Source organism: Lissotriton helveticus, chromosome 11 (genome assembly GCF_964261635.1).
Source record: "Lissotriton helveticus chromosome 11, aLisHel1.1, whole genome shotgun sequence".
In the NCBI taxonomy this organism is placed as follows: domain Eukaryota; kingdom Metazoa; phylum Chordata; class Amphibia; order Caudata; family Salamandridae; genus Lissotriton; species Lissotriton helveticus.
In genome coordinates, this window is record NC_136072.1 from 1,098,218,740 (window position 1) to 1,098,232,513 (window position 13,774).

Consider the following 13,774-nt stretch of genomic DNA (forward strand, 5'->3'; position numbering starts at 1 on the left):
TTTGTATTATAGCGCCTTTCATGACAGCGTAGGGTGTCGAGGCACTTTACATCACAAACAACAGAGACAATGACGCAAACGTGTGTAAATCAGTCCATAGAAAAGGTTAATAAGACAAAGGGGACAGGACTCCCCTGCCATGCAGACTGGCAGGCATTGCTGCTTGTTCTGGGGAAATCACAACCTCAGCATTCAGAATGAAACAGAGCGGTTAGGGTGGCCTTTACCAGGAGAGGGTGCGGCTAGCGGCCAGAGCTGCCGACTTCGGAGACGGGTGATCCAGGTTCGAGTCTCGGCTTTTTGGCGCAACTTCCTGTGATTCTGGGCAAATCATTTAATCCCCTCGTGCCTATGGACAGCGCCTGGATACCTTCTAGTCCGATTAGCAGCACTATACAAATCCAGGTATATACATGCATTCATTCACACACAAACTAACAAGAATACATTTTACTCAAGTAAACCCTTCTATCAAAATTAGGATAATAAAAACACTGGGGGAAAAAAACAACTTTTGTAACCAATATTACGATTATAACACAAGTACTGCACAGTAACAAAAGGACCTCTCTGACAACAGCAGTGACCCACTAAGCTGTGCACATCAAATACTGCTCTGTGGTCTGTATTGTACAGGCTCTTAGCAGCAGGGATATTAACCCTCTGTGCTACCTTAGAGGAGTCAACGCTGCCAGGAGACAAAACTCTGCTCGCTCCAGCAGGAACATTCCTCACGGAGTTATCTTGACACTTTTCTTGTTGCCTGGAAACTGTTGAATCTACGAGGAACTCTGTGGCGCTTTAAAACCTGCTGCAGTGCTACAAAACCACCCCCCAGTAACAAGCGCGCCCCCCACCCTTCCAGGCCCCACGGGAACGCCCGATGCCCGGCACAGGACGGCCAGTCCAGCCTTGAACCTTCGAGCTGCTCTCCCTGCGACCACCTACAAACATGTATGTTATCTTATTCCTGACACAGCGCCAGCCGTGGCCGCATAAGGGGCGTCTGTGCGCTAGACGCGGCACGAACAATCATATTTTCAAAAGAAAGGGCAAAGAAACGTGACGGGTTCAGGAAAGCGGATGCAGGCGAGAGAAGGGGAGATGAAAAGCGTCACAGAGATATGTGAGGAATAGAGAGAGAGGGTGAGAGGGTAGGAGGAGAAATAGACTAGAGAGTGCTAAAGTAGTAGGGTCGGAGTGAGGGCACAGAGCGCCTGAGGTTACACACTGCAGGGCATCCCCGGGAAGGGGATGCAAAGCATGAGTTTTATTAAAGAAAATTACAACATACAGAGGCAGCTAGAAGCTGATGGCCGCAGGCCATGCCGCCCTGGGCAGAGGCGCGGGGTCCGGGCACCCCTCATCAAGACCTGTGCCAGCCTCCCCCTCTGATCGTCGACAGCTCGAGTGCCTGGCACGTAGCGCACACACAGCCCGTTCACGCTGTGATTGGGCGCGTAGTGCCAGCCTGTTTTGCAGCTATGCCCGTCACACCAGCTGCGGGCACCCCTCCAGGAAGCAGAACGGGGAAGCAAAACATGCTGGGAAAGCAACATTTAAGCAATAGTTAAACCTACTGGCACACGGACAGCGGGAGGGGGGGGAGGGGGCGGGATCACGAACAGCGGGAGGGGGGGCAGGAACGGACAGCGGGAGGGGGGGGACAGCAAACGGCACCAAAAAAAGCACTCACCTGGACTTCTTCCGGCGGCGGTCGGCCGCGGAATGGGAAGAAAACAAACGAACAACAAAAAAAATAAACCCCGCCCACCGCCGCGATGACGACATCGCAGAGGCGGAGAGCGAAAAAATCGCGGGAACGCCCCCGAATCTGGTCCGGCCTTGACGGACAGATCAGGCTTCCAATGGCTAGCCTCCATTTATGGAGCTAGCCAATGGGAGCCGGGGGACGTTTCCATATCCCATATAGTAAACATTAGATTTCGCCGGCGCGAACTGCTTGCGCAGTAACGCCAGGTCGAAACCTAAAAATGGAAACATAATTAAATAGTATCTTAAAAAATGCAAAATTAAGCTGTGCTATCTGTCTTTTCTTGTAACAGAATTTATTCAACCCTACCGCATAACTTTAGGCCTTTCCTGCTGCATAATTCTAGTGGTCCTGCTTTGTGGTTACACCTAGTTATCTGCCTTGCTCGCATTAGGTAACCGAGGTTTCATAGTAAAATTGACTCGTTTTACTTGCATTTATTTACCCATTTAATATGTGCACATTTTGTAAGCAATTACCTGAAGGTTAAAAAAATAACTAACCTGTTAAAGAATATTTTGTTCTTTTTAGCCACATCCTGGACCCTCCCACCCCACTCATTGTCCTCCATCCCAGGGAATCCAGGATCACAGTTCATACTCTGTTTTGAAGCCCTTCAACTGCTGTATGTAAATCAAGATTGTCTGGAAACGCACCAAATGCACACACTGGTGCTGCCAGGGCTGTTTCATTTACAAATACTTCAAAAGTCATTTGTGCCCCCCTAGGGATGCAGCCACGGACGCCCAGGGGAGCACCCCACAGTTTTATTCCATATACACAGGGCCAGTGTTTTTCATAAACATAGAATTTAAATGTGGTTTATAAAATCCTCATAAACTGTACTTATCAATGCAATCGGTATGTGGCATTGTTCAGAAAAGGTTATTTTATCTTTGGAAACTATGGAGTGTGATTAATGTGCACTCTGCCTATTTTTAAGTCTTGGCTAGACACCTCATGCGCTGTCTCTTCAAGACATGTTGTTTATACACTGTGGGCTAACAGCCCGCCCACAGCTTTTCATTTGTTTGCTGCAGCTTCTCTTTCATTTCCTTCATTCCACTCTACGAAGGAATACCTACGTCATGTCCTCTCCCTGTGCTTGGCCCGGCCCTGGAGCATGGACAAAGTACTGGTGTCCATCCGTTGCTCCTGTTTTTGGAGAAACTTTTCTCCTTGTATTCCAGCACTCCATGTTGTGTTTGTGTTTTCCCCTCTGCTCCAGTCCATTTCTTTTATGTTCTAGCACTCCACAGGAGGGCTCATGTTTTCCCCCTCTGCCGCAGACTGTTATTCTTCACCCCCACCCGCCCACTCCATTTCATAAACTCCCCCACCCTCCTCCTAACCTCACATCCCACCCACCCTTGTTCGTGTTGTGCCTGTGAAACTAGAAGAAGTTTTAAGTTGAACAACGGGCTCCTGCAACCCTCTGTTGCTGGGAGCTGTTTGGTGAGCGATTCTCGTTTTATTTCTTTTACTTTAGGCATCTTTGGTGTGTTTTGCAAGCATCCCCTTTCAGGCAGGGGGGAGAGTGGGGAGGGGGCAGTGCTGGTCGTGAGGTGGCTCCAGTGCTTAATTTGTAAACAAATAAGTGTCAGGAGCTCTCTGCAACTTGCACTACCCATTGCCCCTGCCATCTTTACCAATCACAGTACCAATACAACTACTAAGCATCACACTCCTACAAGTGTGACAATTCAGACTATTACAGGCCCCCAAAGCTATAAGAATGGCTTGGGTGGCAGGTTTTTGCCATTGTTAATGTATATTGAATTAATAAACAATCTGTAAATTAGCTAGACAGCGACACCATGTGGCAGACTGTCATAAGCACCAATGTTGACAATTAAATGATGGTGCTGAGCACTGGAAAACACCAGCTCAAAATAAGCACTGGCTGGCTCATTTGTATACAGCAGTGATTAGCTGCTCCTGAATTGAATTGCTTTCGATGTTGTAATGTTTCTTTGCTACATTACTGCTGGGTTTCCACACCGAAGCTGGCCTCTACTTCAACTGTGAATGAAAACAGATGGTCCCGGAGGTCTCCCGAGGACACCTAAAATGTATTGATTTCCCGTGGAATGTCATTTTTTGCAGAAATATGATCTACTTCGTTCCCATGTCTACCAACCCGCCACCAACCCTCTAAGGCATCTGCTCAACATCCTGTGATTCTGGGCACATCGCTTAATCTCCCCATGACTATCAACAGTGCTTGTGGGCTTGCTTATGTAAAGCACTCAGCTTTCGGTCGAGTTTACTATTTTCAAAAACTACAGAAAAATTAACTTACATCTAAAAACAAAGTCTTAACATGAGGAAAGACAAATAGATACCTATTTCCTGGCTGAGTTATACAAAGTGAAACCAGAAAACCTGGATAAATCACTGCTTAAACAATTATAATGTGTTCTTGTCCGAATATTTTATTCCACCCCCAAAACAATTCTTCATTACCGTACGTGAATGTGCTTTCAAATATGTGAGTTCAGAATACCAGCTAAAGAAAGTTATCACTTTTAATAAGTACTTCTCAGGGCAGTACTGTAATGTGCCTTATTAATGTCACAGCTCATCTACACTCTACGGACTGTTCTGCCCGCTCATCTGATTTTAGGTGAGTGAGTTGAGGGTACCACGGTGTGGATGTCGTACACAAACTGCCAGCAAAAGGTTGCAACACAAGCACTGTGGTAGGAGGGAAAACGTGTACAGAGACGAGGCTTGCTTTAGCTAAGGACTGGGCTAGTGACTACACACAACAGGCAGGGATCCTAGGCCGGTGGTCACAAAGCAGCATTGCCTTTTTTAATTTGGTGTATTGCTGATCTGTTTGCCCTTAGTGTTTATAGTAATTCAGTGGCACCCTTAGCAAAGAAATACCTCTTTTTGTATTCCCAAACTCCATGTAAATTACAATGGCTTCTAGCAATGGCAGTATTAATGTGCACAGCATTCGAACTTCATGCGACCCTATTTTATCAGAGTACTAAATTAAGTCACTGAATTATTTCATGTCTGCTGCATTTTTTCTACTTCCTATAAGTGCTGTACATATCTAGGCAAGTAAATTGTATGTTCCACATGATAAAAACAAAGACACTTTTGTGAATTTTGAAGAAACTTTTCATATTTCACGTGGTGTGTATTGCATAATTTACATAGCAAGTATTTTCAGGGCTGGGGTGGTGCACAGACTATAAGATCCCAACTGCATTCAACCCCCTCCTGTGATGCGGGGCGTGACTTGCCCTCCTCCATTATTTTGCTTGTTTACCTTCTCCCCAACTGCCCTCCACTCCATACTATGTTGTGTGGCTTGACTCACCCCCACCCCCCTGCTTGTTGCTTGACTCGCCCCCTTGCCCCGGTTGTGTTGCTCGACTTGCTGCTATTCAACGTGGCTAAAAGTCATTGACAACAACAATAGCGCTTGGATTGCCGAGATCTACTGGCTTTGCTGATGCTTGTTTTCTTTTGAAAGGAGGATGATCTGCATTTCATTTTGAGGTCTGCTATTGTTACCAGTTCTTTCAAATGTACATAATATGGGTCTTAGCTCCACCCAGAGAAGAATTTCCCATTCCCTGTGTGCTATTGGCTGTTTGGTGTATCATTCCAGTCCCTATTGAGTGTTTGCATTGCAATGCATGCTGGACCACGTCTGTATATATGTGTGCAGTATTTCTTTAGCACGAACCTAGCCAAACGCGGTGGAGTGCTGTACTGGGTCAAAAGCATGGATGCACTCAACACGTGATAGGATAGGTAACTGGTGTGCGGAATGTTACTGAATTGTGACGTAGTGATCTTCAAAGAGATGTGTCTTCAACTCCTTCCTTAATGAGACCAGTGTGGGTATATGGGGATGTTTTTCCAGATCCTGGGTGCATAGATGGAAACAGCCTCCTGCTTATTTTTTTTTATTTTTTACACTTCTTAGTCTGCAGTCTAATGGTGTCCTGGATTCAGGTGTGCAGAGAGCCACCAGCAACGGTGGCTTATCAGCAAGATAAGCAGTGGTTCTAGCCATGATGGCTTTGTAAATGATGCCGCTGGGTTTGACGATGGTGCAGGCTGGCAAGGGCAGCCAACGGAGTGCCATCATCTCTACACCTACATCACCTGTACTCAACACAATCACTTACAACACCACCTGCATGCCAAACCACAAACCACATTCTACATCACCACCGTACACATATATCAACACCACGATTTATTCTTTACCACCACCTACACTCTACCATTCCCACATGCTACACAAACACTTACGCCACAAACCTACACCTTAGCTGCCACCTACATCCCAAACCACCACCTCCATCATAAACTCTACACTCGCATATACATGCTAGAACAGGTTCAGCATTTTCAACATTGCCAATATGAACACCTTCACTCTATATTATTAGCTACACCCTACAACACCATCTACAGTAGCATCCACAGCCTACTCCTACACTTGCGTGTTTGGGTGGTTGGTGATGGTAAAATGCACTGTGGGGCAGTTGCGTTTTGGTCCTGGCTGTTTTTTTTGGGACAAAGTGTCTCTAGGGCTCTTTTGAACTAATAGTATATGGACAGTTGCGACATCAAGACGAAACTGCTACAAAGGTTTTGCCCTGAGTGGTTTATGATACTGGCAAGTCACTACAGACAAACATTGCAAAAATCAATGAATTAATATGTATATAAGTAAATGGCGCCTCGGTGCTCTCTTGAAGTTTCTAGTGGGTTCTAATGTATCTTTCTGTCTTCCTAGGTACAACGGTTTGGTGACCAGCCAGCGCGCCAACGGGATCATTGCCATCTGCTGGGTGCTCTCCTTCATCATCGGCCTCACGCCCATGTTGGGTTGGCATGCCGAGATCCAGGACGCTTCGGGCGGCGGCAACTGTAGCGAGTCCATGGTGGTGTGCCTCTTCGAGAAGGTGGTGACCATGGACTACATGGTCTACTACAACTTCTTTGCCTGCGTGCTGGTCCCTCTTCTGCTCATGCTGGGAATCTACCTGAAGATCTTCATGGCCGCTCGCCGACAGCTCAAGCAGATGGAGAACAAGATGATGCACAGTGGGCGCGCGCGCTCCACGCTCCAGAAGGAGGTGCACGCGGCCAAGTCGCTGGCCATCATAGTGGGCCTCTTCGCCGTCTGCTGGCTTCCCTTGCACATCATCAACTGCTTCACGCTCTTCTGCGAGCAGTGCCCCCGCCCTCCTGCCCTGGTCATGTATGTGGCCATCATCCTGTCCCACTTCAACTCTGTGGTCAACCCGCTCATTTACGCCTACCGCATCCGGGAGTTCCGCCTGACCTTCCGCAAGATCATCAAGCAGCACATTCTAGGAAGCAAGGAATCGTTCAGGACTAGTACGCCCAGCACGCGCGCCTCCATCCATTGCGGGGAGGATGGGACATCAGTGAGGGACAGCGGCTACTCGTTGAACTTCTATGTCAATGGCCACGTTGGCGCCTCTATTAGGAGTGGAGGCACTCCTGATCAAACCCAACGGAGGGGGCACCCAGAGAGGCCTCATAATGGGCTAGCTGAGGGCGCAGGGACAAACGGGCACATCCTGGAAGCTGCCCTCCGAGACGATGGTTCTGGAAGTTTGGTGCAGGGTGGTGCCACCTGCATGGAGAATGGCTCCAGTTGGCAGGCGGCAGACATTTCCTGATGACCTCAGTATAAGCTCATTGGTGCAACAGTACATCTGGTTTTCCATTGGATGCCTCGATGGAAGGCGGGGAACTTGAAGGATGGGAGTATGGCTCCGTGCCGGTCTGTCAACAAACACAGAACACTTGGGTGCAAAAAACAGCAATGACGTTGTTTTCCTAGGCACGCCGCAGAGGGCAGTTGCAGATAGGTGGCATCAAGGCACACATTCCGCTGTCTATCTTTTCACTCCACGTGAACTCTGAGTAAGTCCTTGCCACCCACCTTCTCACTCGGCCAGCAGTGGCAGTGGCACCCTCGGTGGCACAACTACGGAATGCCCATGTGAAGGACTAACAATGACTGTCACTGCTGTGGGTGAAGAACTAAGTGTTCAGCAGTCCAAGGACTGATAAAGGAGGCTGAGTACCAGAGAAACTTGCACATCACATGCACGACACCTGTTCACCTCTAGGCGCTTTCATCCCGTGCAGGATACCGCTAGTTGTGAGAACAGAAGGGACGTGGGGTGACACAAATTCTGCATCGCCTGTCATGTTAGTTTTGTTCCATGTTTGCTCTCTCAGAGACACCCCTCCCCCACCCCCTACCCACACACACACTTCTGCACACACTTTCCCACACTTCTTCTGCACAATGCACACCACCTGGAGACTGGTAAGATGTAGTTCACAATATAGTGTGTCAAATGAACTCAAGCAGCCAAGATGGCGGCCCCGTTCTTAAATGCCCCGGGGCTGCCGGCCCTCTCCGCCCTAGCTGCTGATTGGCAGAGGGCAGCCTAGAAATCCAGGGACCAACGCTGAGGTTGCAATCTCAGTGGATGACGTGCCACAGAAGCCAGCCTTCCGCCGATGACGTACTCAGGAGGGGTGGCGTTGTGTCACGTGTCCACGCAGATAGATGGCAGACCGAATTAGTAACGTGCCAGGAACAACTGACAGGCTCAGGTGGTAACATGCCAGTTCAGGTGGCGGTCTGAAATGAAAAGGTGCCTGCAGGTGTGACAGCAAGTTAAATGCCAGCAGCAGGGCCAGCCCGGTATGGAAGATGGCGAGGGTATGCCACGCCAGCTGGTAGCGGTGTTTTTTAATTTTTTTTATTTATTTTAAAAGTTATATATAGGGCTAGCTTAACCAATAGGTATCAGAGCGCTGTACATACACACTGTAAAAACAGAAGGAAATTGCATTACATAGTAGGAAGTCCGTAAGGAAGCAAAACAGAGATAAAAAAAATACAGCATGAAAAATAAGTAAACAGTGCAGGGGAGGGAGAGAAAACAGACGAAGGTGGCTAACACAGTCCGGTCACCAACTATCTTTGAATGTCAAGAGAGAGAGGAGTCAACTCGGATATTGAAGTCTAGGTTAGTTGACATCGGTCAGGGAAGTATTTGTTAAAGAGATGGAGTTTCAGGTCTCTTTTGAAACAGGAAAAGGAGGGGTTGCATCTGAGGACTCCAGGGAGAGCGTTCCACAGCCTGGTGTGAGTCGGGGTTATGCCAGCAGTGGTGACAGCTCATTTGCGACAGAGGAGGAGGCAGAAATAGGAAGGCAGCACATTGATAGCAGTGCCAACACTGCCACCGTGTTAGCGCCTGCCCCCTCCTCCACAGGGTGAGGCAACCCCCCTTGCTGTTGTTATGTGTAGTATGTTGTGGTGACCTTATCTGAAAGGTCACGCGGGAGGGTCCTGGGCCGCTGCAGCCGGGACAAGCACCTGTACGCCTCTGGTTATCAAGGTTACAATGATTGAAGCCTTGAGGAGAATGTGTGTGTGTGTGTGTGGGGGGGGGGGGTTATTGTTCTTTTTTCCAAAAGGGCACCAAAGTATGGGAGTGTTGGGGGTCAAAGGTCAGGCTAGTGTATTGAATTATGGATTCACGTTCACGTTTTGGTAAACAGGGCCCTTCCCCGACAGCTGGCAATCCATGGATGCATGTCACCTCTGGGGGGGGGGGGGGGGGGGAGGTTGCGTGCTTTCCGAGGCCCTTTCCTCCGAGTCTACCGTCTCTCCCTGTCTCTCTCTATCTTCCTCTCTCTCCCTCTCTCTCCCTCTCTCTCTCTCTCTCTCTCTGCCTTACTCTCTCCAGCTCGTTATCAATGTCTCCACGTCATCTTGTGGCACGGGGCTGGCACCCAGCGCAGAGACAGGGCCATCTGCGCCAGTGCCGACTGTACCCAAGTGCGGCTGCTTCGGCAGAAGGCGCCCACTGAGGTGCAGACCTCGGCCAGCCCTGCTCTCTCAAGGCGGCCTGCACGCACGCGCAGAGCAGACCTCCTTCAGCGACGCTACCTCGTAAAAGGTTCAAGGCGCTCTGCCACCCGTGGCCTGGGAGAACAGGTGCGCATTACAAGCCAGGGCCATGGCTCCCGTCTGCCGGGGGGCAGCGTTCAGGCACAGTGCACAATATGATTGCAACAGGCTTCTGATAGCAGAGATGCCCCTCACTGACTCTCTGCATGTGCAGGGCGCACGAACATATAACATCACGGGCCTTGGGCTGGAGTCTTCTCCCCAGAAGGGGTATTTGCAGGTGCAGTGTACAACATCATTAAACATGTGCGGGAGAGCCCCCCTCCTCGCCCCCCTCACGAGGCCTGCTTGGACATGCTGAAGACAGGAGGTGAGAAGGAGGGCGAAGGCTCTTTCCACAGGCGCTGGAGAGGGTGAAAGGGAGGGAGCGGAATGCGCCTTTATTTTCTAGTGCTTGGAAGCAGGAGTGATGCTGGACCCCAGGGGTCGAGTGAGATGGCGCTTGTAGTTGTATGGCCGGAAGAGCCCTCCATGCGGCCTCAGTCTGGCGCGGGTTCGCGTGTGTACCTGTCGCGTGCGCCCTGAGGTGTTAACAGACAGGAATGGCCCGGGCGGTGGCGTGATGCCTGTTATTTCAATCATGTTATTAGCTTTCCTGGAAGGCGCTCATTCGTTTGTTCTGGCTGGCGGTGAAGGTGCACTGATGCGTTTGAGCCCTTGTGCTGCTTAGGTGTTTGCCAGTTGTAGTGTGAGATGCAGAGGTAGCGGCCTACTCGGACCTGAGGGTGATTTCCAGAACTGATTCTGCCCCCGTCCCACCCGCCTTGGGCACCTAATTATGGGCGAAACCGCCCTTTCCGGTAACGTTTCTTGGCGCATAGCTCCTCGCTCGAGCACTTCCCGTGTCACTTTTGTGGTTAGAGTCAGGCTGAGTGGTTTCCAGGAGCCTCTCTCTATGACTGACCCCAAGGGTTCTCTTCCAAAGGCGGGAATACTCTGTGCCAGGGCTGCCCCAATGGGGCCACCTGCCAGATCCGCCCGCCTCAGCCTTCTCATGAATACTGCATTAATAATCTTACCCAGGGCGGCCCCAAAATCATAATTTCTAACACATTCCCTGCCTCAGTACTCTCACTGGTACTGCAGTAATACTCTACTCCAGGGGTGTCCCTAAGTCGTCATTTCCAATATCTGTCCTCTTATGTACTCTCATTAATACTGCAGTAATACTCTCCTCCATGGGTGTCCCCAAATTATCATTTACAACACATGTCACACCTCAGTACTGTCATTAATACTACAGTAATACTCTTCCCAGGTTTGTCCCAAAGTTATTACACATGCCCTTCATCAGTACCATCATTGGTACTGAAATAATACTCACCTGGACTGTCCTAAGTGATCCATTGACCTGCAGGAATACTCTTTCCCAGGCTGGCCCATCGACTTATCAGCGCTCTACCCATTCCTCCCCTGTCCTTGGAGCTGCAGGCATACCCATCTCTGCCCTGGCCTTGGAGCTGCAGGATTACCCATCTCTCCCCTGTCCTTGGAGCTGCAGGGATACCCATTCCTCCCCTGGCCTTGGAGCTGCAGGAATACCCATTCCTCCCCTGGCCTTGGACCTGCAGGAATACCCATTTCTCCCCTGTCCTTGGAGCTGCAGGAATACTCTCTGGCCTTGGAGCTGTAGGAATACCCATCTCTCCCCTGGCCTTGGAGCTGCAGGAATACCCATCTCTCCCCTGGCCTTGGAGCTGTAGGAATACCCATCTCTGCCCTGGCATTGGAGCTGCAGGAATACCCATCTCTCCCCTTGCCTTGGAGCTGCAGGAATACCCATCTCTCCCCTGGCCTTGGAGCTGTAGGAATACCCATCTCTGCCCTGGCCTTGGAGCTGTAGGAATACCCATCTCTCCCCTGGCCTTGGAGCTGTAGGAATACCCATCTCTCCCCTTGCCTTGGAGCTGCAGGAATACCCATCTCTCCCCTGGCCTTGGAGCTGTAGGAATACCCATCTCTGCCCTGGCCTTGGAGCTGCAGGAATACCCATCTCTCCCCTTGCCTTGGAGCTGCAGGAATACCCATCTCTCCCCTGGCCTTGGAGCTGTAGGAATACCCATCTCTCCCCTGGCCTTGGAGCTGCAGCAATAACCATCTCTGCCCTGTCCTTGGAGCTGCAGCAATACCCATCTCTGCCCTGGCCTTGGAGCTGCAGGAATACCCATCTCTCCCCTGGCCTTGGAGCTGTAGGAATACCCATCTCTCCCCTGGCCTTGGAGCTGTAGGAATACCCATCTCTCCCCTGGCCTTGGAGCTGTAGGAATACCCATCTCTGCCCTGGCCTTGGAGCTGCAGGAATACCCATCTCTCCCCTTGCCTTGGAGCTGTAGGAATACCCATCTCTCCCCTGGCCTTGGAGCTGTAGGAATACCCATCTCTCCCCTGGCCTTGGAGCTGAAGGAATACCCATCTCTCCCCTGGCCTTGGAGCTGCAGGAATACCCATTACTCTCCTGGCCTTGGAGCTGCAGGAATACCCATCTCTCCCCTGGCCTTGGAGCTGCAGGAATACTCTCTGTCAGGGCTGTCCCAAGGGTTCTTTACTCAGATCTCTGCTGTCTCACTGCTGCCCTTACATTGCAGGGTGCGCTCTACCAGGCTGTCACATGGCACTTATCAAAGATCTAGGAACTGTCCTTGGCATTGCAAGAATACCCTCTGGCAGGGTTGCCACTGGGGACTCAGTAAAGACCTGTCCAGTTTGCCACTGTCCTTGCACTGCAGAAATACTCCCTGGCAGTGCTGTCCCACGGGGTCTACTTGTTGCTCTGTCCTATCTTACTGCTGTCCTTTTCTTTGCAGGAATACTCTCTACCAGACCTGTCAACGTGACTAATCAAAGATCTCTCAGTCTTTCCACTGTCCCTGACACTGCAGGGATTATCTGTACCAGGGAAGTCCCAAAGGTTTCTTTTTTGTTGATCTGTCCTATCTCAATGAGGGGCATATTAGCAAGGGCGTTATCGCCGCTTTAGCGGCACTTTTTGCAGATAAAGCGGCAATTTTTTTATCTCCCAATTACCAAGCTGTTGCTAACAGCAGTTACTGACAGCTTCCATGCGAAAGCGACCGGTTTGGGGCCCGCTTTGCATGTCAGCGATATTTATCGCTAATGACATGCAAAGTGCGTGTACCCAAACTGGTAGCGACTGAAAGCAGTTGCTTACACGGCTATGACCTACTAGCAATACCCACGACGCGATAAAAAAACGCGCGCTAACCGCGATTTGCGCCAGGATTTTACACCTGGTAAAAACCTGACATAGCCATAATAGTCAATGGGAGGTGGATTCTATGGCTAAGTCTTCACCTGCCTATTAGCAAGAATTTCCTTAGCGATAGGATTTTTACCACTGGAAATCTCACGTTATAGATGGGATTCACCGCCATCGCTGGATTTTTTATCGCTGTGGAGATAAACGTTGGTAATACTGCATTATCTCAGCGAAAAAATCCAGCAATACGAGGCGATAAAAAAAAATCACGCTAAGCATGGTTTGCGATAATTATTGCAAGTTATTGCTAATATGCTCCTGAGTTCCTTCACACTGCAGGAATACTCTCTACCAGGACTGTCACAGGGATTTTTTAACGATCCGTCCAGCTTGTCTCTGTCCTCCTCACTGCAGAAATACTCCCTGCTGGGTATAGCCCAATGGGTATCTATTGTGTCACTGCTTCCCTTTGCTGTACTTCATATTGCAGGGATACTCTCTACCAGGGCTGACACCGGTGACTCAGCAAAGATCCCTCCACCTCACTGCTGTACTTAGCACTGCAGGAATACCCTCTACCAGCCAGGGCTGAAACAGGTGACTCAGCACAGGGCCCTCCACCTCACTGCTGCCCTTCGCACCCCAGGAATACTCTCTACCAGGGCTGACACAGATGATTTAGCAAAGATCCGTCCACCTCACTGCTTTCCTTCGCACCCCAGGAATACTCTCTACCAGGGCTGACACAGGTGACTCAGCAAAGATCCCTAAA

At 50.0% G+C, this 13,774-nt stretch overlaps 1 protein-coding gene across 1 annotated transcript in view; it reads left to right on the forward strand.

Moving 5' to 3' along the window:
• Positions 1-8,639, forward strand: part of ADORA2A (adenosine A2a receptor) — a 153,691-nt gene extending 145,052 nt beyond the window's left edge. The window contains exon 3 of the mRNA XM_078666241.1: positions 6,549-8,639. Within this exon, the coding sequence (XP_078522367.1) occupies positions 6,549-7,464 (916 nt within the window). The 3' untranslated portion in view covers positions 7,465-8,639. The remainder of the gene's footprint in view (positions 1-6,548) is intronic.
• The last annotated feature ends 5,135 nt before the right edge of the window (positions 8,640-13,774 follow it).